This window comes from Sceloporus occidentalis, unplaced genomic scaffold, assembly GCF_023333645.1.
Source record: "Sceloporus occidentalis isolate IW3139 unplaced genomic scaffold, rSceOcc1.0.p SCAF_22, whole genome shotgun sequence".
In the NCBI taxonomy this organism is placed as follows: Eukaryota; Metazoa; Chordata; class Lepidosauria; order Squamata; family Phrynosomatidae; genus Sceloporus; species Sceloporus occidentalis.
Genome location: NW_028317002.1, coordinates 9,415,913 through 9,436,312, shown reverse-complemented (window position 1 = coordinate 9,436,312; position 20,400 = coordinate 9,415,913). Strand labels below are relative to the sequence as shown.

The window sequence follows — 20,400 nt, the reverse complement described above, 5'->3', positions numbered from 1 at the left end:
ACAGAGTAGCAGCAGAACCTTTCCTGTACACTCGGTTCGCAAGAACGGACACATAACAGCATGATGCCAGCACGTCCCTTTGTCTTTTGACATTTTGAGCATTTTGTGGTAGAAATGATCTGACAATTGCAGTGCAATACATGCATTGATGATTGATAAGTGAAAATAGGTAATGCTTCATTTTACATACATGCTCTGGACCCCTTTGTGTATGTTAATGTGGGGTAGGACTTTACGTATAAATCATATAAAATATATTCACACAGCTCTATGCATGCTGTACACATGCAAGAAAACATATAATATCTGGGGAATTGAACTTTTAGAGAGCATTAGAACCTTTAATTAGGTCTCTTCTGAGTGTCCTCTACTTACACAAAGCAACATTTAGAGGAACTTGATTGTTCCTGAGAGAAAAATCTGCCACAAATCATTACTGTGAAACTAGTCTGAGATATTTGATATTATGATATAAATATCATATTAACCTCGGTAAAGTATGCCTCTGCCTATCATTGAAGATGTATCTAAGTATCTGTCCATCTATGTGTGCTATCTGTGCATGGGTGCCTCTAGTTCAATAACAGATATTTACTATAGTCAATGGTATTATAAAAAAAAATCTCTACCAACTTATTTATTTTATTGAATAACGAATTGTACCCTTACAGTGATCCACTGAAACTGTACGTGACACAATTATTAAGGTTGTGCTTATTGCTTCGACAACTTCATTTCTGATTACACTTCCCTTTACTATGCCCACTTTTGTTTACAGCATTCCAACAAGTTATTGTACGATTGCATATAACCTGTCGGAATGCTGTAAATAAGCATTGACATATGTCCCCAGGATTGTAATGAGAGGATTCTATGTCCCGAGGCGTGGGAACTCTCCCGAATATTAACAATTAACTAAAGCTTAATAAAAACCTGGCAGAGCTGCTGCTGGAGGATTAGGTTGGGAGGGAAGGCATGTGAAGGCGGGTCTATTCATCTGATACAAGGCAGCGAAGGATCAGGCTCCCTGCTGCTGTTAAAGTACCTCTAGCTGTTGCACAAGACAGTCCTAACCCCCCTCCCCCTGTAAGTTGCAGAGACCCCTGAGCTTGGGGAACTAATGAAGCTTTAATATATCCCGAGGCAGGGTCACTGCGACAGACTGGGTCTTACTCAAGTACAATAAACTGGAAAGGAGGAACACTTGGCAGCAATGGTAGGCAGGCTGAACCTGCAGGATGTCCCCGATCTGCTGGATATGAAGAAGAGGAGTGAAAGAGTGCTAGACAGCCCGGACTCAGGACTGCCTCCAAGCCCATGTCCCAGCAACTGGCTAGTGACTCCAGCGGTGAGTGAGAAATCAGCGGAGCAGGACCTCTCCGGACAGACAGGACAGGGAGTGAGTACCTTCAGCACAGGGCGGTGTAATGAATAGATTCATACATAGTCCATCGTCTATGTACTGGACGAGTGTACGGAACTATCTCAGTTCCTTAAGGGTGTATGCAAACAAAAAAAGGAAATACGGTATAATATGTCGCTCTACACAGCTGAAGGTTGTAGAAATAGTTTCCCTACAAGCTGCAACAAGGTGTGGAGACTAAAGCTTGCATTTTATGGTTTCTATAAGTAAGCACACATTGCTTATATTTACGCAGTAAACGTGTTTTGGGAGGGTGCTCTTGGTTTGGCCCTGCAAAGTAATGCTGTGTGCTTTCCAGAACCCAGGTGCGCTTTCAATGCAATAACACAACATAATACGGCACATCGCTGACACAGTGGCAGGTACTGCCGGTTCAGGGCTACTGTAGATCTGGGAGTAGGATGAATGCTGTATTCAGCCACATGCTGGCTTGAAAGGATTTTTGTTTTGCTTAGTTACGTGGTTTTTAATAGAATATCCCAAATATTTTTTATCCCTTCTGTTTTGTAGCCTTTGTTTTCTTGGGCAGATGTGCTGCCTTCAATGATCTTGGCTAAACAGCTTTTGACACTTATCAGTGGGCTTTTTGTATCCTTTTTTAAATTAATTTGTTTATAGACAGTGGCGTCTCCAGCTTTCATATTTAGGGGGGGCACATGGGGGGCCAGGAACCAAAGTATGGGGGCCAATTATAAAACGGTACATATACACTATATATATATATATATATATATATATACACACACACACGTTAGGCAGTTATTTCTCATTCTTTAATATTAGCCCCTGCTGATGACAATATATAGAAATATTACACCCTGCTTCTGATATATATTAATATTAACCCCTGCTGCGGATATATATTGATATTAGCCCCTGCTGCGGATATATACTTATATTATACCCTGCTGCCGATATACATAAAAATTATACCCTGCTGCCGATATATATTAATATTTGACCCTGCTACCAGTATATATTAATATTAGCCCCTACTGCCAATATATATTATTAGTCCCTGCAGCCAATATATATATAAACTTAGCCCCTGCAGCCAATATATATTAATATTAGCCCCTGCTGCCGATATATATATAAATACTAGACCCTGCTGCCAATATGAATATAAATACTAGACCCTGCTGCCAATTAATATTAATATTAGCCCCTGCTGCCAATATATGTTAATATCTCCCTCTCCCTCCCAAACTATCCTAACTACCCCCTCTCCCTCCCAATCTATCCTAACTACCCCCTCTCCCTCCCAATCTATCCTAACTACCCCCTCTCCCTCCCAATCTATCTTAACTACCCCCTCTCCCTCCCAATCTATCCTAACTACCCCCTCTCCCTCCCAATCTATCCTAACTACCCCCTCTCCCTCCCAATCTATCCTAACTACCCCCTCTCCCTCCCAATCTATCCTAACTACCCCCTCTCCCTCCCAATCTATCCTAACTACCCCCTCTCCCTCCCAATCTATCCTATCTACCCCCTCTCTCCCTCCCAATGTATCCCTATCTACCTCTTCTCACTTCCTATCTACCTCTTTTCACTCTCTAACCCCCTCCTAACTTTCTACCCTCCTCCCCCCCCTTTGAAGTTCACTTACCTTGGGCTTGTAGAAGTCCAGCGGCGGGATCGCGAGGTCTCTGTCTTCCTGGTTCTGCCGCAGTGTGCGCGGCTTCATTGCTGAGCGCCGGATATGACATCATATACCGGCGCTCGGCTTGAAATGCCGGCACTGCGACCAAGGCAGAGGCCTCGCGGTCGCGGAAAAGAGTGAGAGGCGCCGAACGGTCGCTGAGAACTTATTCCTCAGCGACCGCTCGGCGCCTCTCTCTCTCTCCTCCGGATCTATTAAAAAAAAAAAAAAAAAGACGGCGTTTCAATTGGGGGGGCACACCGGGGGGCACAGCATGATTTAGGGGGGGCCATGGCCCCCTCTGGCCCCCCCCTGCCGACGCCACTGTTTATAGATTATCAGATTATCAAAATTATATGGTAGATCCCATGTTTTTAAGATAATATTTCAGTTCTATTCATCTATATATTGGATATGAAGTCCAACATGTTACATAAATCAGTTCCTCTGTTATCTAGTAACATGTAGCTGTGAACCACAATGATAATGATAACCAAAAAAACAATCAGTTTCTTATTGCTGCCAAGGTACCAATACATATTTAAGAAGTGGTACTTCTACTGCTATATATATATATAGTGGAGACCATAAATATGAATTACTTTTGTCATATTACCGTTCTCCTATTTTTCTGACTTGGCCTTGTCTATGATAGACCATTTCTATTCTTTAGAATTTTTAATCATCTATGTGGCAGTTTTGATGATATTTGTGGATAATTGATTTATTTATACTAGTCTGCTGTTGCCTTTAGAGGGGGGGGGGATCTTGGGGTTAGAGAACCCTGGGTGCAGTATTTATTCTGTGCCCCCCATTAAAAAAAACCACACACATATACTGACTTTCAAACTCGCACTTCGTCGCACCACTATACCTAGGCTGAGTCCTGACGCTCTAGCACCATACGCTGACTCCAAATACTAACACACACTCATGCTAACATCATACACTAATACACACACTCCTTCTAACAGTCTATGCTTACACACAGTAATTCATACACACGCTAAACATATACAGTCACACACACACAGGCTAACACCATACACTAACACACAGATGTACTCTCCAGCACCATATACTAACATATACTCACGCTCACTTACAATAAGAGACAGGAAATGTAAAAGCAAACAATTTATTTCACATATGGCACAAACTGCCCAGTGGTGTGTTAAAATATTAACCCATATGTTTGGGATAAACCTGTGGTACCCCCTGTATCTGTGTGTGTGATACAAATTGTGTCAAGAATCTGATAGCTTTGATGGCCAATATAAAAACTATCTAGTAGAGAAATCTATTAACACGGAACTGTATGTAGGTATCCCAAGTCCACAGCAGAACAGGGGACCAAGAAGATTTACATGCTTCTCCAGCTGACCATCAGATAAAAATATTCAAAAGGATAGAGGGAAACTTGATCAACCTGAAGCATGTATGCTCTATGAATTTGTTCTATTTAGTTGACATTTTCACACATATGTGGCCTTATCATTTTCCATCTTGATTGTCAGCTTTTTACTTTAATGCGTCATGTTATGGCTACGTACTTTGGCTTTCACAGAGATACATATTTTTGATGAGTGGATTTGTGGATTTTCTGGAAGTGTCTGTAACAATTTTAAAACTGGAATTTCCATTTCATTGGTATTATTACTTTAGTTAATCTTGCATGCATATTTTTTTCAGTGTGTGCAAAATACTACTCTACAATTGCCCCAGGCGGCACTTCAGAAGGGGCGGCACTTTGCCGCCCCAAGCGGTTTTTTTTTGAAGCGGAGGAGAGAGAGAGGGGCACCGAGTGGTTTTCGCTTACCCGCTCGGCGCCGACGCCGGGGGGCGACATTATTACCCCACCGGTACTTACCCTTAAACAGTCCTGCGGCGAGTTTACCTGTTCGGTCTCGGTGCCGGCTTGTAATGCAGAGCGCCGGAAGTGACGTGAATTTCCGGCGCTCAGCATTACAAGCCGGCACCGTGGCAGCACAGGGAAACTCGCCGCAGGACTGTTTAAGGGTAAGTACCGGTGGGGTAATAATGCCGCCCCCCCCCCCGGCGTCGGCGAGGGACGGCATTTTAAACTTCGCCCCAGGCGGCGTTAAGTCTTCGGCCGGCCCTGGTTGGTGGTTATTATTTTTACCGTGGACCAGTATTGTTTGGTTTTGGACTTTTAGCAGCTAGCTAAGATGATTGTGTACATTAAAGTTGCTGCTAGAGGGCAGTTAATAGTTTTTTCTTTCCCCAGGGGAAAAAACCTTAGTAGTTCTGTTAAATATTTACTCTGAAGGTTCAATCACATATACAGGAATTTTTTACAGGTGTTTTTTGTTTCTATGGCAACGGCCTATCAGTGTCTGCATATATTTCACATTATTTCACAAGTATTCCCTACAAAATTATGACTGGGACATCATTAAAAAATATATTTCTTGGAAAGGTTTGTGCCTAGGAATGGTGGGCTTAATTCAGTACGCTGTCTAAATGTTAACTGGCTTTAACGGCGGTGAAAATTGCAATTCAATGCCCTATGACAGTTTGGCACTTGAATCATCAGAAAAAGAAAATCATAAATGGATAGACTTTAGATTTTCTAAGTTTAAAAAAAATGGTCTAGAAGTTTGTAGACAAGTCTAAACTAATATAATGCACTGTTAAGAGATACTACAAACACACAGCAAAATGTGCAGCAAATGTGCAAAGCAGTCTAATACAGATTAGTACCGCGTAACCTGAATTTAATTTATATTTAAAAGTACCAGCATTGCAAGGGTTATTGTTTTTAAAATATTGTATGTTAATTTTTTTTAAACTTTCTGCCTTTATTGCTTTCTGTGATGCTTACCAGCAACTTTCTACAAGAATCAAAACAACTATTCATAGGAAGAGAGTTTAATGCACAACTTACTACAGCATATCAATGTTAACTATAAGACAATTTCCCCAGTGAAAGCCCTCTTGAATTTTACATTGATACATTATAGGAAGTTGCTGGTGTCAGAAATCGGTTAAAGAGACAGTCTAGTGTCCCATGCAGCCTAGTATAAGCATGCCCACTAAAGTACTCTGTAAGTACTTTAATGTACAGAGCTACAGAATTTGATGGCACTATATAAAACAATAAATAATTTGTTAAAGCTACAAAAAGTACTTGCCGTAAGTAGAAGTAGCAGTTCTCTGTCCCCCTCTACAGTATGACTTTCCTCTCTCCAGGCAAAAAGAAAACACTATTGAAATTGGTGGAAAAGCTTTTTTGCACATCCGTGCTGGGTGTTATAAGTCAAACACAAAAGGTGTTTTAGAATAATAACCCTTGCAATATTGTTACAGTTAAAAGGGTTTTATTATTTGTACATGTGTTACATGACCCTGCTGGGTGTCTCGGTTACAAGCTGGAAAACTGGGAGCATGACAGGTGAGAGTGCAGGGCACAGAAAAGGGGGCTAAATGGGCAATCAGAGGGTAGCTCTAGAGATTCCAGGCTGGAGTATGCTTCAGCCTCAAAGTCCCCATGTGGGGCTATTTTCTGAATCAGGGCTTCACTCCCCTTCTAGGACTGTAAAGCAGGTAAACTATGCAGAGTTGTTGACAGTCATTATATTTTGGATGACATTTCCTGCTCAAGTAAAACTCTCATTATTTATGGAATGTTAATAACATCAGTTCCTCCATAGACTTTCATTAGTCAAATTGTCTGGCTGGGTATTTAACACTGACCCATTCTATTGTTCAACAGAAGGCAGTATGATAGGGAATCAGGGTGTTTGTCTAGTACATTGGAATACCATAACAGAACTAGAACACATACGCATGACTAACATTCAGCTGATTTTTTTTTTACTGACACTAGTCCCATATAAACCTGGGTGTCAACTAGCTTTCTTTAGACATAGTCCCAATTAACAATGGTATACCACATTCCCCATTATCATGACATGCAGAATGCAAATAATAGAGGATTTATGTTTGTTGTGGAGGAAGCTTTGGGTTTGTTAAATAGACCTGAGATAGGCATTATTCACAATTTGAAGCATAAAATATTAAACCACTCAGTAAGATGCACAAAAATTGTACGGTTAGTTCCTGCAGGCTAAATATACTGTTCGACCCGTTCTACAGTATTAAAAGCATTGTTCTCAATACTGTTGAATGACCAAACCATTCCAAGAAATAATTCTTTAATCAAATAACTTTTTGTGTCATTCATCATTTTGCAGTGAACACTTATTAATTGTCATGTAGCAGAAGAGTATACACTGATAGGATGTTGCCATAGAAACTGGAAAAACCTTTCTGTGTTTTATATATTTAAATCTGAAATAATAAAATTATGTGCTTAACATACTAGAGGGTGCAAATATTCTGTCTGGTGGTAGAGCACCTTTTAAAGCAATTGATGAATCCAAACAAAACCCAGAACTAAGAATCCTCATGTGAGTAAGTACTTCCCAAATCTCAAAGTCTTTATTTGACAGAATGTATGAAAAATGACAATTCTACTTAATATGTTTCTGAGGCACATTTGTATGTATTCACAGCCGCTTGTAAATGCTTTATGGTTTATGTTACAGAAGAAAGAACAAAGCAGGCATTCACAGGAGATCTATTTCCTTCTGGATTAGGTTTCTTCAAGTTAACAAGGGATGCGCTTTCACCATGATTAAAACTTTTTAATAGCTTTTCTGATAAATTTGATGCTATATTTAATATTTTTTTTCTTTCTGAAAGAGCTCTCCTCCATCATTAACTTTGACATGCACCCCAAGGCTGTGTCCTTTGTCCTTTGGAGAGGGTGTGGAGCTTGATCCGTTGCCATCCAAGGAGATAAGGTAATATAATAACGTTTTTTCCATAATTAAATAGTACTATAGTTTAGTTTATGGCGGTGATACACCACAACTGGTATGTTACTGAAAGAAACAAAAAATGTATCTTTAGAAATAACATGAAGCTAACAAATACAGCAAATAACATGATACAATAAAAAATAGACAACAGAAGTTTGTGATGCTACATCCAAATTTTACATTCCAAGTTTGCCTTGACAGAAAGAATTATGGAGTCTTGATTTTCAAGTGCTTTTTTATTGATAAGAAGACTTTATAGGAGGGGAGCAGCAGGATTTCAGCAGAGAAAAAAAAGAGTTTCGGGGGCCACATCAAGTCTTGGTTCAATCATCTCTGCTTTCTGTGGGTAACAGAAGTTCCTGCATTGTGGGGACTCCCCAATGTCAGCACCTTTTTTGGGCAGGATCAAACTGATGTAGATGGAGATTTTTGTTCTGTAATGGCACAAAATTTGAAATGCTCCTAAGTGGGGACACACTGTAGGGCAGGCTATAAAGCGGCTGTCTGCTCTTTGTGAGAATGTCATACTCTTTTTATATGGAAACATTATAGTGTATGTGTGTTAGTATGTAAAATAGAATACGTAAGGTACAAGAAATCTGAGTCACCTGTGTATATAAACAGATTCAAATTCCCATGTGAACTGTATTAAATATGTGTTTGTATACATGTGTATGTGTGGAAGTATGTTTGTGAAAGGATGTTTGTGTGCGTGAATGTGTTGAGAAGTACCGTATTTGCTCGATTATAAGACGACCCCCAAAATCTGAATATTACCGTATTTGCTCGATTATAAGACTAGGTTTTTTCCAGAGCAAATGCTCTGAAAAATACCCCTCGTCTTATAATCGGGGTCATCTTATAATCAGACCTCAAATAGGTCTGACTATGAGACTGAGATCCAGATCCCTCGCAGCGATGCAGGGGACCTGGATCCTCCTGTCTCCGCCCCCCCCCCCAACTTACCGGTGCATCTGAGTCCCCGGTGCTTAGTCTGGGCAGCGTGTAGAGCTCTACCCGATTCGCGTAGACAAATTCCGCTGCAGCGGAAGTTGTCTACGCGATTCACGTAGAGCTCTACACGCTGCCCGGACTAAGCACCGGGGACTCAGATGCAGGGGACCTGGATCCTCCTGTGCTATGCCCCCCCCCCACAACTTACCGGTGCTCCTGAGTCCCTGGTGCTTAGTCCGGGCAGCGTGTAGAGCTCAAGTGGAAGTTGTGTACGCGAATCGCGTAGACTCAGAAGCTCCGGTAAGTTTGGAGGAGGGAGGGGGAGGGAGTGTTAAACGGGGGCATAAGACATTTCTGGAGGCAGAGTGTTTTGTGAAATGCCTTTTAACCACTTTAATGCCACTCTGCCTCCAGAAATGCCTTTTAACCCTCTATACGCCACTCTGCCTCCTGAAATGCCTTATACCTCCCTATATGCCACTCTGCCCCATAATATGCCTTTTAACCCCCTAAATGCCAGAGTGGCATATAGGGGTATAAGGCAATTCTGGGGGCAGAGTGGCACATATGGGGTCAAAAGGCGTATCATGGGGCACAGTGGCATTTAGAGGGTTAAAAGGCATATCATGGGGCACAGTGGCATATAAGGGGTATACGGCATTTCTGGGGCAGAGTGGCAAGCCAGGGGGCAGATGTGCATAACTGGGGGGGCAGGTTGTAAAAAAAAGGAAATAAAAACAAAATATTTTTCTCAATCATAGCTTTTATTAACAAACAATTGTTCACATAGTTTACAGGAATTAACATTTACTGGTGAAACTTTTTTCCTATAGGGTTGTCTTATATTCAGGCTTTTTCTTTTTTTCCTAAATTAATATTCAGATTTTGGTGGGTCGTCTTATAATCAGGGTCATCTTATAATCGAGCAAATACGGTAATTTAGGGAAAAAAGAAAAAGCCTGAATATAAGACGACCCTATAGGAAAAAAGTTTTACCAGTAAACGTTAATTCATGTAAACTATGTAAACTATTTTTTTTTTTTAAATAAAAGCTATGACTCAGAAAAATATTTTATTTTTATTTCCTTTTATTTTCCAACCTGCCCCCCCCAGTTATGTACATCTGCCCCCAGGCTTGCCACTCTGCCCCAGAAATGCCTTTTAACCCTCTAAATACCACTGTGCCCCATGATATGCCTTTTAACCCTCTATATGCCACTCTTCCCCATGATATGCCTTTTGACCCCCTATGTGCCACTCTGCCCCATAATATGCCTTTTAACCCCCTAAATGCCAGAGTGGCATATAGGGGGTTAAAAGGCATATTATGGGGCAGAGTGGCTTTAAAGGGGTTAAAAGGCATTTCATAGAGCACTCTGCCTACAGAAATGCCTTATGCCCCCCATTTAACACCCCCCTTAAACATAGCAGTGCTTATGATTCCCCGGTGTGTACTAGTCAGGGCAGCAGGTAGACGTCTACACGATTCGCTGCACCACCTTCCGGCTGCAGCGGAAGTTTTCTACGTGTATCGCGTAGACGTCTACACGATGCCCCGGCTACACACTGGGGAGTCAGAAGCACCGGTAAGTTTGGTGGGGGGCATAAGACAGGAGGATCCAGTTCCCCTGCAGCGCTGCAGGGGACCTGAATCTTAGTCTCATAGTCAGACCTATTTGAGGTCTGATTATAAGACGACCCCAATTATAAGAGCATTTGCTCTGAAAAAAACCTTGTCTTATATCGAGCAAATACGGTATGTTAGTGCGTGTGTGTGTTCAAAAGTATGCTAGTGTAAGCATGTGGAAGTATGTTAGTATGTACAATAGGGTAAGTAAGTGAAAAAACATCTGAGTATGTATATAAATAGATTTTATGTTAACTGGATTAAAGCAGGATTAACCCCTTCAAGACCGGGATGTACCTGGTACTTCCTGGTCAAAGGTCACCGGCAGTCTGGGACGTACCAGGTACGTCACTATGAACGCTGGAATCGCGAGGGGCGGCTGCTACTGACCGCTGGGTGTCCCCAGTGATCCATAGCAGCCACTCCCCCTCAATTCCATGCACGTGATCGCTTTGAAGTGAATCACGAGCGCGGAATTTAAATATTTTTTAAAAACGTGCGGTCTTTAAGGGAAGACGCAGTATGCAAATGCCGGTCCTGAAGGGGTTAAAGCAGTATTTATGCTGTTGGTGTATAAAAAATTGTAAACAAGCTTAGCCCAGAGGCTTAGATGTAACGTAAGGAAGTTTTATTTTACTCTGAGTAAATAAAGGGTAGTAAATAAATGGAACAATCTCCCAGCAGCAGTGGTGGAGGCTAATAAAGTGAGGGAATTTAAACAAACATGAGATAGACATAAGACTTTCCTTACTAGGAGACCTGGCCAAAGACTGATATGGGTTTAAACCACCTTACATCTAGTTCAGACTAGAGGGACTAAATGTTCTTATCTGCCGTCAAATTCTATGTTTCTAAAACCTGAATAGCAAATACCAGGCAAAACCTCCAGCAACTTCTATAAAACCGGAACCTACACCGACCTCCTTGAATCAACCACCCAATGTTTCCTCCTAAATCCTTTCAAGGCCAATGCCCCCAAATTCCTATCCATAACCGATGCCGACACCACAGCTGAAAACAAATGAAAAATAAACCAAAGCAAAGCTTCCAATTGCACAGTGCCAACCAAAACCCCCCCACCCACATCCACTGCTCTGTCCCACTCGTCCCGTAATCCCCCCATAAAGCCACTACCAAGGGGAATAGCCCACAACCAAAGAATGCATGTCTGAACTTACAACCGGTGCCCCATTTACACTGGCCCTAATTAAAGAGCCAGCAGATACATCTTATTGACAGCCCCTGAGGAACTCTGAACTCCAGCGCTGGCCCCTTGTTGAAAGGGCGAAGCCCTCTGAGTCATCATAAACTTCATCCATAACGGAAGGTCCTTTTGGTCCCACCGCATTCCCGGATTAGCTGATAATCGCTGTCTAAACTGCTCATCGTACCAGTCCCTCATAAATATGGTAAGCCTCCCTTATTCCATCTGAGTAGCATAATAAGGAAGAACATATATTCGTCGACTTCTCAACCAACACACTTGTCAAAATACAAAATGCCCTTAACTAATTCCCAAAAAACTTCTGTATCTTCCGTTACCTCCGCTGCTTCTCCTCCTCCTTCTTGGCATCCTTCTTATCCTCTTCTTTAATGTCAAGAAACTCTTCCAGGGGACGGAGAGAAAATATCTCCATGAATTCCCCTTTCCAAATCTTCTCCTTAACTTCCTGTTGCAGGTGAACCCCCAATGGACCAGCAAAAGACACATAAGGGTTCTTCCTGGCTGCATCCCGAATGTCGCCTTTTAAATCCCCCCTCTTACCCCCTGCCACTGCCTCTAACGCTGCCTTCTCAGCCTCACTTCCAGTACCACCGCCTACTGCCTCCCCCACGATCACAGTCACCGACAATCAGCTCCGCTTGCTGCCAATTTATCCCATGAGTCCTCCAGCGGGTGTTGCAACACCTCGGGGCTTTGGCCTCCGACCCTCCTGTACCATCCCTGGCATTTCTTCCATCCCCGACCAGCCTCCACTGAAGGGCTCAGCTCCCTGTGCCGCCATCCCAGCTCCCCTGGGCTTAAATTTTGCATCGGCCCCATGCGCAGCCCCTGCTCCTGGATCCAAGCAGTGCCATGATCCCTTGTCGTAGCCCAAATCCCATCCAGCAAGGTCTCGACCTCTATATCCATCGCTTGTCCCACACTGGATGGAACAACAACAGGTCAAAATAAACAAAATGGTTATACAACCCAGCCCCTACCATAATTAACCAATCAAATTAAATCTAAATCCCTTCATAGTCCCATCTCCTAGCTCTGTCAGGGCCCCCTCTGCTAAGCTGTGCTTGCTCCCCTTGGTACATTATCTGTATGGAGCTGACAGTCTGGAACTCTTACTCTTTAGTACAGAAGAATGAATTAATTTCACAATGTGTACATCAAAGAAGAAAATAAACAAGTTGCCAGAGTGATGCAGATGTTCCTGTGGGACAAAACACAAGCAATATTAGTTAGTTTAAAACACAGTCACCTAATTTAGTGAAGTTTAAAGTACTTTAAAGTACCCACATTTGGATCCAGAATAAGGAGTATAATTTGACTTCAATTTAAGTATTTAAGTATTAGATTCCTGTGTATATACTGATAGCCATCGTCTTTTCTATGTAAACAGAGCTACAGTAAAATGTTGTCATTGTCTTCTGTTCTTCATTTGGTAACTTTATCTGCAAATGAGGAACATTACAAAATTGAAGTACCGTTTTAAAGGGCCAGTTTACTGCCCCTGGCTCTCCCTCTCTATGAGTACTTTAACCCCTTAAGGACCAGGCTGTGTTTTACCTTTTGTACCATTGGGACCGAGGCTGTTTTAATACTTTTGCGGTGTTCGTGTTTAGATGTAATTTTCTCTTCACTCATTTAGTGAACCCACACAAATTATATGTTGTTTTTTTCAGGACAAGAAGGGCTTTCTTCAGATACCATTGTTTTAATCATATTATCTAATTTCCCATAAAAAAAATAATAAAATATGATGAAAAATGTAAAAAAAACCCAAATTTTCTGACTTTTACCCCAAAAATCTTTTACTCATCCAAAAAAGCTAATGAAAAACCCTACTAAATATATTCTACTATTTGTCCTGAGTTTAGAAATACCCAATGTTTTTATGTTTTTTTGCTTTTTTCTGCACGTTATGGAGCATTAAGCACAGGTAGCGTTTTGCTATTTCAAAACCATTTTTTCCAAATCTGGTAATTCTTCCCCCCATGTGCCATTTCGGGTATCTTTGAAGCCGGCCAATGCAATTTACCCCATCAAATCATATATTTTTGAAAACTAGACACCCCAAGGTATTTCAAATGCTAGTATTTTAACCCTTTCCATGCATGAGATTCTACCACCAGGCTTTTTTCACACATTTTTTGTTAGTATTTTTTTGGTATTTTTTTTTACACAAATTGTATTTTGGGTATACATTTATAGCTCCAGGTATACGTCACTATCAAACAACACCCTAATATGTGTTCAATAACATCTCTCGAGTACAGTGATACCACCCATGCATGGGTTTGACTGCTGTTTGGGGTTAAAAGGCCACATTTGGGAAGTGCGCTTTTTTTCCCCTATTTTGGTCAGTCTGTGCCTATGCCCTATCTTTGAGCCTGGCCACTACAATTTACCTCATAAAACCATATATTTTTGAAAACTATACACTAGGGCTGCAACTAACGATTATTTTCATAATCGATTAGTTGGCCGATTATTTTTTCGATTAATCGATTAATCGGATAAAAAAAATGAATGTAAATTTTTCATTTATTTAAAATAATGTAATAAACGAATTATATTAAATACAAACAGCATAATAAAAAAACTTTGATAAAATGCATTTCTTGCCTTTATTTCGCTACCAGCCCCCCCCCAATTTATGCACGTTTGAGCCCAGGCTTGCCACGCTGCCTCCCAGACATGCCACTCCACGATGCCTCCCACATATGCCACTCCACTCTGCCTCCCACATATGCCACTCCACGCTGCCTCCCACATATGCCACTCCACGCTGCCCCCCACATATACCACTCCACGCTGCCTCCCACATATGCCACTCCACGCTGCCTCCCACATATGCCACTCCACGCTGCCTCCCACATATGCCACTCCACTCTGCCTCCCACATATGCCACTCCACTCTGCCTCCCACATATGCCACTCCACGCTGCCTCCCACATATGCCACTCCACGCTGCCTCCCACATATGCCACTCCACGCTGCCTGCCACATATGCCACTCCACGCTGCCTCCCACATATGCCACTCCACGCTGCCTGCCACATATGCCACTCCACTCTGCCTCCCATATATGTCACTCCACTCTGCCTCCCACATATGTCACTCCACTCTACCCCCACATATGCCATTGTGCCTGATACACCTTATACCCCGATACACCACTCCATCCTCCCCAGACATGCCACACTGCCCTCCCCACATATGCCACTCCACTCTACCCCCAGATAAGCCACTCCACTCTACCCCCAGATATGCCACTGTGGCCCCAGATCTGCCTTATACACCCTGACCACTCTGTCCTCCCCAGACATGCCACACTGCCCTCCCCACATATGCCTTATATACCCTATATGCCTTATACCCCCAGATATGTCACTCCGTCCTCCCCAGATATGCCATATAGCCCCCAGATATCTCATAGTCCCCTCATAGAGTCACAGACCATACTTTTATAAATAAGTACTGGGTTAATCTTCACTGCCCCCAGGATTTAGATTCCCCTTAGTTTGCCCCCCTTTATCTCTAACTGCACCTTAAGTTAACTTTAATAAATTAATAAAATTAACCCTCAATCCTCATCATTAAATTAACCCTAAACACCCCATTAACCATAGCTGCTCCTAAATTAACCCTAAACACACCATTAACCATAGCTGCCCCTAAATTAACCCTAAACACCCTATTAACCATAACTGTCCCTAAATTAACCCTAAACACCCCATTAACCATAACTGCCCCTAAATGAACCCTAAACACCCCATTAACCATAACAGCCCCTAAATTAACTCCCACCTCCCCTAACTTTCAGTAGCCCAAATATAAATTTTATACTTACAGTAAGATGAGTGTCACAGCCATGTGGTTCTGGCCTTCTGGGAGAAGGAAGGGGGCGGGGCCAGTTGTCACAGTGATTACAGGGAGGGGCTGGTAAGCAGGAGTTGCTGCTGTGAGTCAGACTAAACGGATTATATAATGAGGGGTATTTTTCAGAGCGTTTGCTCTGAAAAAACCCTCATTTAATAATCGATAAAAATCGATTCAACTAATCGATAATGAAATTCGTTGGCAACGATTTTCATTATCGATTATTATCGATTTTATCGATTAGTTGTTGCAGCCCTACTATACACCCCAAGGTACTTAATATGGTAGTATTTAACCCTTTCCATGCATCAGATTCTACCACCAGCCTTTGCCACACTTACCCCATCAAACCATAATTTTTTTTAAATTAGACACCCCTTGGGTATTTGAAATGCTTTTATTTAAATTTTTCCACGTCAGATTTTTTGGGAAGATACAGCGCTAATTTTAGCACTTGCTCATAATAATAAACTTTATTTTTTTATTTTATTTATTTTACTCATTTTCACTTTTTTTTTACATTTTGCTGGAACTGGATAGTTCCTCTAAAGCATAATAATTTTTAAATGTTACCATGTTTTTTTTAAGCTTTTTCTTTTTTTCTTTTTCTTTTTTTTTTTTTTTCTTTTTTTCTTTTTTTTTTAAATATTTTACTAATCACATAGTGATTAGAAAGCTGGGCTCCATTGACTTGTATGGTTGAATGCAGTACCTGTATTCAACCAGCAAGTGGAGCCAGAGTTCTCTAGAGGGTCAGGAGACCGTCTAGCAAACTTTTTCAACTTTATTATTTTTTTTCCCGGGCCGCCGCCATCTTGCGGATGGTGAAGACTGCGTGCAGCTGCGGCTGTGACCGCTCTCCGGAGCGGTCACAGTCCATCAAGAGGTAAGTGTTTGGTGTCGCTGGATGCCTCCTGATCGAGGCATTCCAGCGACACCATTGAAGTTTAGGAGGTGATCGTTGATCGCCTCCTAAACGCTTTTAGGAGGGGCCAGACATGGCCCATCATGCCGATCTCGGTGTTGCTGAATGCCTCGACATCGAGGCATTACAGCAACACCGTTTAAGCTTAGAAAGTGATCATTGATCACTTTCTAAGCTTGTTTAAGTCTGATGACGTGTCAGGCACGTCATAGGTTGTTAAGTGACCGTTTTGCATGACGTGCCTGACCCGGCAATGGACGTTAAGGGGTTAATGCAGGTTCTTCCAAAACAATAAATAAATAAAGCACTTGACACAGATAAGGCAGTCCTGCTGGACCAGCTGCCCTCCACCCCTGTGGTCCAACATTTTTTGTTTGTCTTCGAGAAAGAAAACCCTTCGTATTTCATGAATATTCTCCTGTTCCCGTGTTTGTTTCAGGGGAATATTCCTATACGTTATTCGTGTTTTTTCTCTTCGTTTTCTGTTGGTTTTCTAGCAGGGGTTAATGCTGTAACAGTTAGCAGCAGCTGTCGCGCCAGCATTTTAAAGCTCCGTAAGGGCGACTCTATTGGTTGCCAGCAGGGGGCTCCTCTGGCATCAACCAATGAAGGGCAGCTGCTCTTACACAAAACATAGTTGGCTTTGTTTAGAGTATGTGTAACATACTCAGGAATGGTATGCTTAAAAAGGGTTCAGTATAGGAAGGAATGTGTTGGATTGCTGTTATTTCTCACATGAACACCTGCAATGTCCTGAGCATTTTCAGGACCTGGGCTATTCTTTTTTCAACCATACTTTCTCTCTTTCTTAAATTGTGTACCCACATAAATTTGTCAGCACAAGTAGGACTTTCTTTTCAAACCATATTCATATGTGTAATTATTTTGTATGAATACAAAATATATAAATTGTACCTAGCTTGAACAATGGAAAAACATGCACAAAATATATTCACTAACTTATCCTGATTTGGGAACCAACCTATATGTCTAGATGTTTATATTGGTCATTGTAGGGCAAATATTACAAGTTGCGTATTAAATTTGACATGCTTTACTATATACTGGCAAAATTGTTGCAGCCATTATAGAAATCAGCAAAATGCCTAGGCTAATTGAGACGCTTTTACAACATTCTTTACAGATAACACCCCTTATGTTGTCCTGTGTCCACCAAGTTCCTTATAAAAGCTTTTCCCTGATACACTTTCAAATATTAACCATTTCACAGAGATTGGTACAGTAACTTGTTGCCCATGGCAAATTATTATTTGACAGGTGATATCAGTATCTTTAATTAAGTTGTATATGTTTGAGCAGGGATCTCAGCCCTGAGATTTAATTTAGATGCTAAGATTCATTCAAAGTAGAAGTGAGCTAAATATAGGGATCAGTTTCAAACTTTATAACCTGAGATTGGTGTAAAAACCCTGTGATTCAGGGATCACCCAGTAGTGTACCTATGGGGGCGGGGGGCAGTCTGCCCTGGGCACCACTCATCAGGGGGGTGCCATCTACCGGAAAACCAAATGGCCACCTAAGGTGGTAGAGGCAGGCTGCCTGTTTCAGAAGTAGATGGCACAGACAAGCTGCCTGTTTCAGGGTTAGAGGTGGCACAGGCCGGCCGCTTGTCTCAGGGGCAGAGGTGCCACAGGCCGGCAGCCTGTTTCAGGGGCAAAAGAGGCACAGACAGACTGCTTCAGGGGCAGAGGATAGCATCTCATAAAAGAATGCCTCATGTGGTCACGTGGCAGGCTTAGGACTGAATCATTCTTCAGTTTACCCTATTGCTGTAGGCAGTGTCTTGCACCAAGCGAAATCCCTCCACATAGAGCTTGGTGTATGCTGCAGCCAGCACCAGATAAGAAACACACTGTGTGTGTGATATGTGTGTGTATGTGACTGTGTTTGTATGTTAGTGTGAATGTGTGTGTGCAATGTCTGATATTACATTATTGTCTGAAACTGTTCGTATCTGGTAATGGACGGTGTGTGCATATCTGGATCAGTGTGTATGTGAGATGTGTGTGTGTGTGTGTGTGTGCGTGTATAGGCTGCACCCTAAAAGTTTGGTGCTTTTTTAAAGAATTTTTTTTTTAATAGACATGCTGCCACTCTGTCTCCCCCCCCCGTGATATGCTGCCACTCTCCCCCACCCGAGATATGCTGCCACTCTGTCCCCCCACGAGATATGCTGCCACTGTCCCCCCCGAGATATGCTGCCACTGTCCTCCCCCTCCTCCCCCCGAGATATGCTGCCACTGTCCTCCCCCTCCTCCCCCCGAGATATGCTGCCACTATCCTCCTCCTCCTCCCCCCCGAGATATGCTGCCACTCTGCCCCCCCCGGACTTACCAGAGCAGACTCCCGGGTGTCTTGCGGGGCCGGCGGGACATCTACGCAATACGCGTATACAACTTCCGGTGCCGGGACTCAGCGGATGTGCCGGCACCGGAAGTTGGATACGCGTATTGCGTAGGTGTCCCCCGCCGGCCCCGCAAGACACGCGGGAGTCTGCTCTGGTAAGTCTTGGGGGCAGAGGTAAAACGCATCGTGCGGACGTTCACCGCTGCCGGTGAACGTCTGCACGATGCGCTTAGACAATCTCCCGTGCCAGCACTCCCCCCGTGGGAAGTGCTGGCAGGGGAGGCTGTCTGAGCGTATCAGAGAGTAGTATACGGGTCCCCTGCACTGCTGCGGGGGATCTGTATCCTAACCCTGCTGCCTGCCCGGCACCCGGAACTGCATGTCCCGGGCGTCGGGCGCTAGACCCCGAATATAGGCCGCACCCCCACTTTAAAGACTTAAAGTGGGGGGAAAAAGTGCGGCCTATATTCGAGCCAATACGGTATTTTTATTTTTTCAAAAATGTATAGGTGAGTATACAAAATTCCTATATTCAGCTAACTGGTCAATAAAACTGCCTTTTTTCCATGTTTTTAGATATACCTCTTCAGTGAAATATGACTCAGAGAAACATTTCATCGATAATGTCTACATGCCGGTTGGACTGGGTGTTTCATCCTGCAGCCAGACAGTAATCTGCATCCCCAACTGTACATGGCGTAACTACAGAGCAGAAGTCCATTTTGAACCCAGGAACAAGCCCCATAGATTTATGAGCACCACCATTGTGTATCCCAAGCACACAAAAACTGTCTACACCACAACTCTGGATTATAACTGCAAGAAGTGCATGAGGCGATTTCTGTCTAGTGTAGAGCTGGAGTCTGCTGAACATCTGGGAAATGAGGGCTTCATGGATGAATATTGAGTTCTGGTGTCTATATCTAGATTCTTGCCATTAGCCTTTAACAACATGCTCAAAGTGAACAAATTGATTAAATAATTCCCACAAAAGTTTCTTTTAAGATATTAAATGTACCGAGGACAATGGACCAGTAAATTTTTTTACAGGAAAAAGTAGGATGATAATAATTGTTACCTGTTGATCACTTCATAAGTTACAGAGTCATCTACTTTGGCATTTATGTATTAAAAATTTAATTGTGGCAATAAAGGGCTACATGAGCTTTATTAAAATAAAAAATAACCTCTTGCATTCCTGTGAAGATGAAAATTGACAAAACTTTTAGACACAAACAAAACCAGGAAAAGGAAGTAAAGAGTCTTTTTCTGTCATCAAATATTCACAGAAAATCTGAAATGTCTTTTGTCATATTTTATAAGAATATCAACAATTAGTGAAAAAGCGTGGTAACAAAAGGGTTTTTGGATTCATTCATTTGAAAATGTAAGAACAACCATTAACAACTAGATTACATAGAGTAATAAAACATTAATTTTAGGAACATTTTGCAACTTCCACAAGATTCTGAATTTATTTTATGTTACTGGTTTGTACAGAAAAAAGATCACTTA

The 20,400-nt window shown here is 42.2% G+C and overlaps 1 protein-coding gene across 1 annotated transcript; it reads left to right on the top strand.

The window, feature by feature from the left end:
• Positions 1-1,213: 1,213 nt before the first annotated feature.
• LOC149300985 (refilin-B-like) lies at positions 1,214-19,792 on the top strand. The gene is made up of 3 exons (XM_089484501.1): positions 1,214-1,368; positions 7,799-7,897; positions 19,462-19,792. Exons 1-3 carry the CDS (start codon positions 1,214-1,216, stop codon positions 19,790-19,792), a joined length of 585 nt encoding a protein of 194 aa, XP_089340627.1.
• Positions 19,793-20,400: the final 608 nt, after the last annotated feature.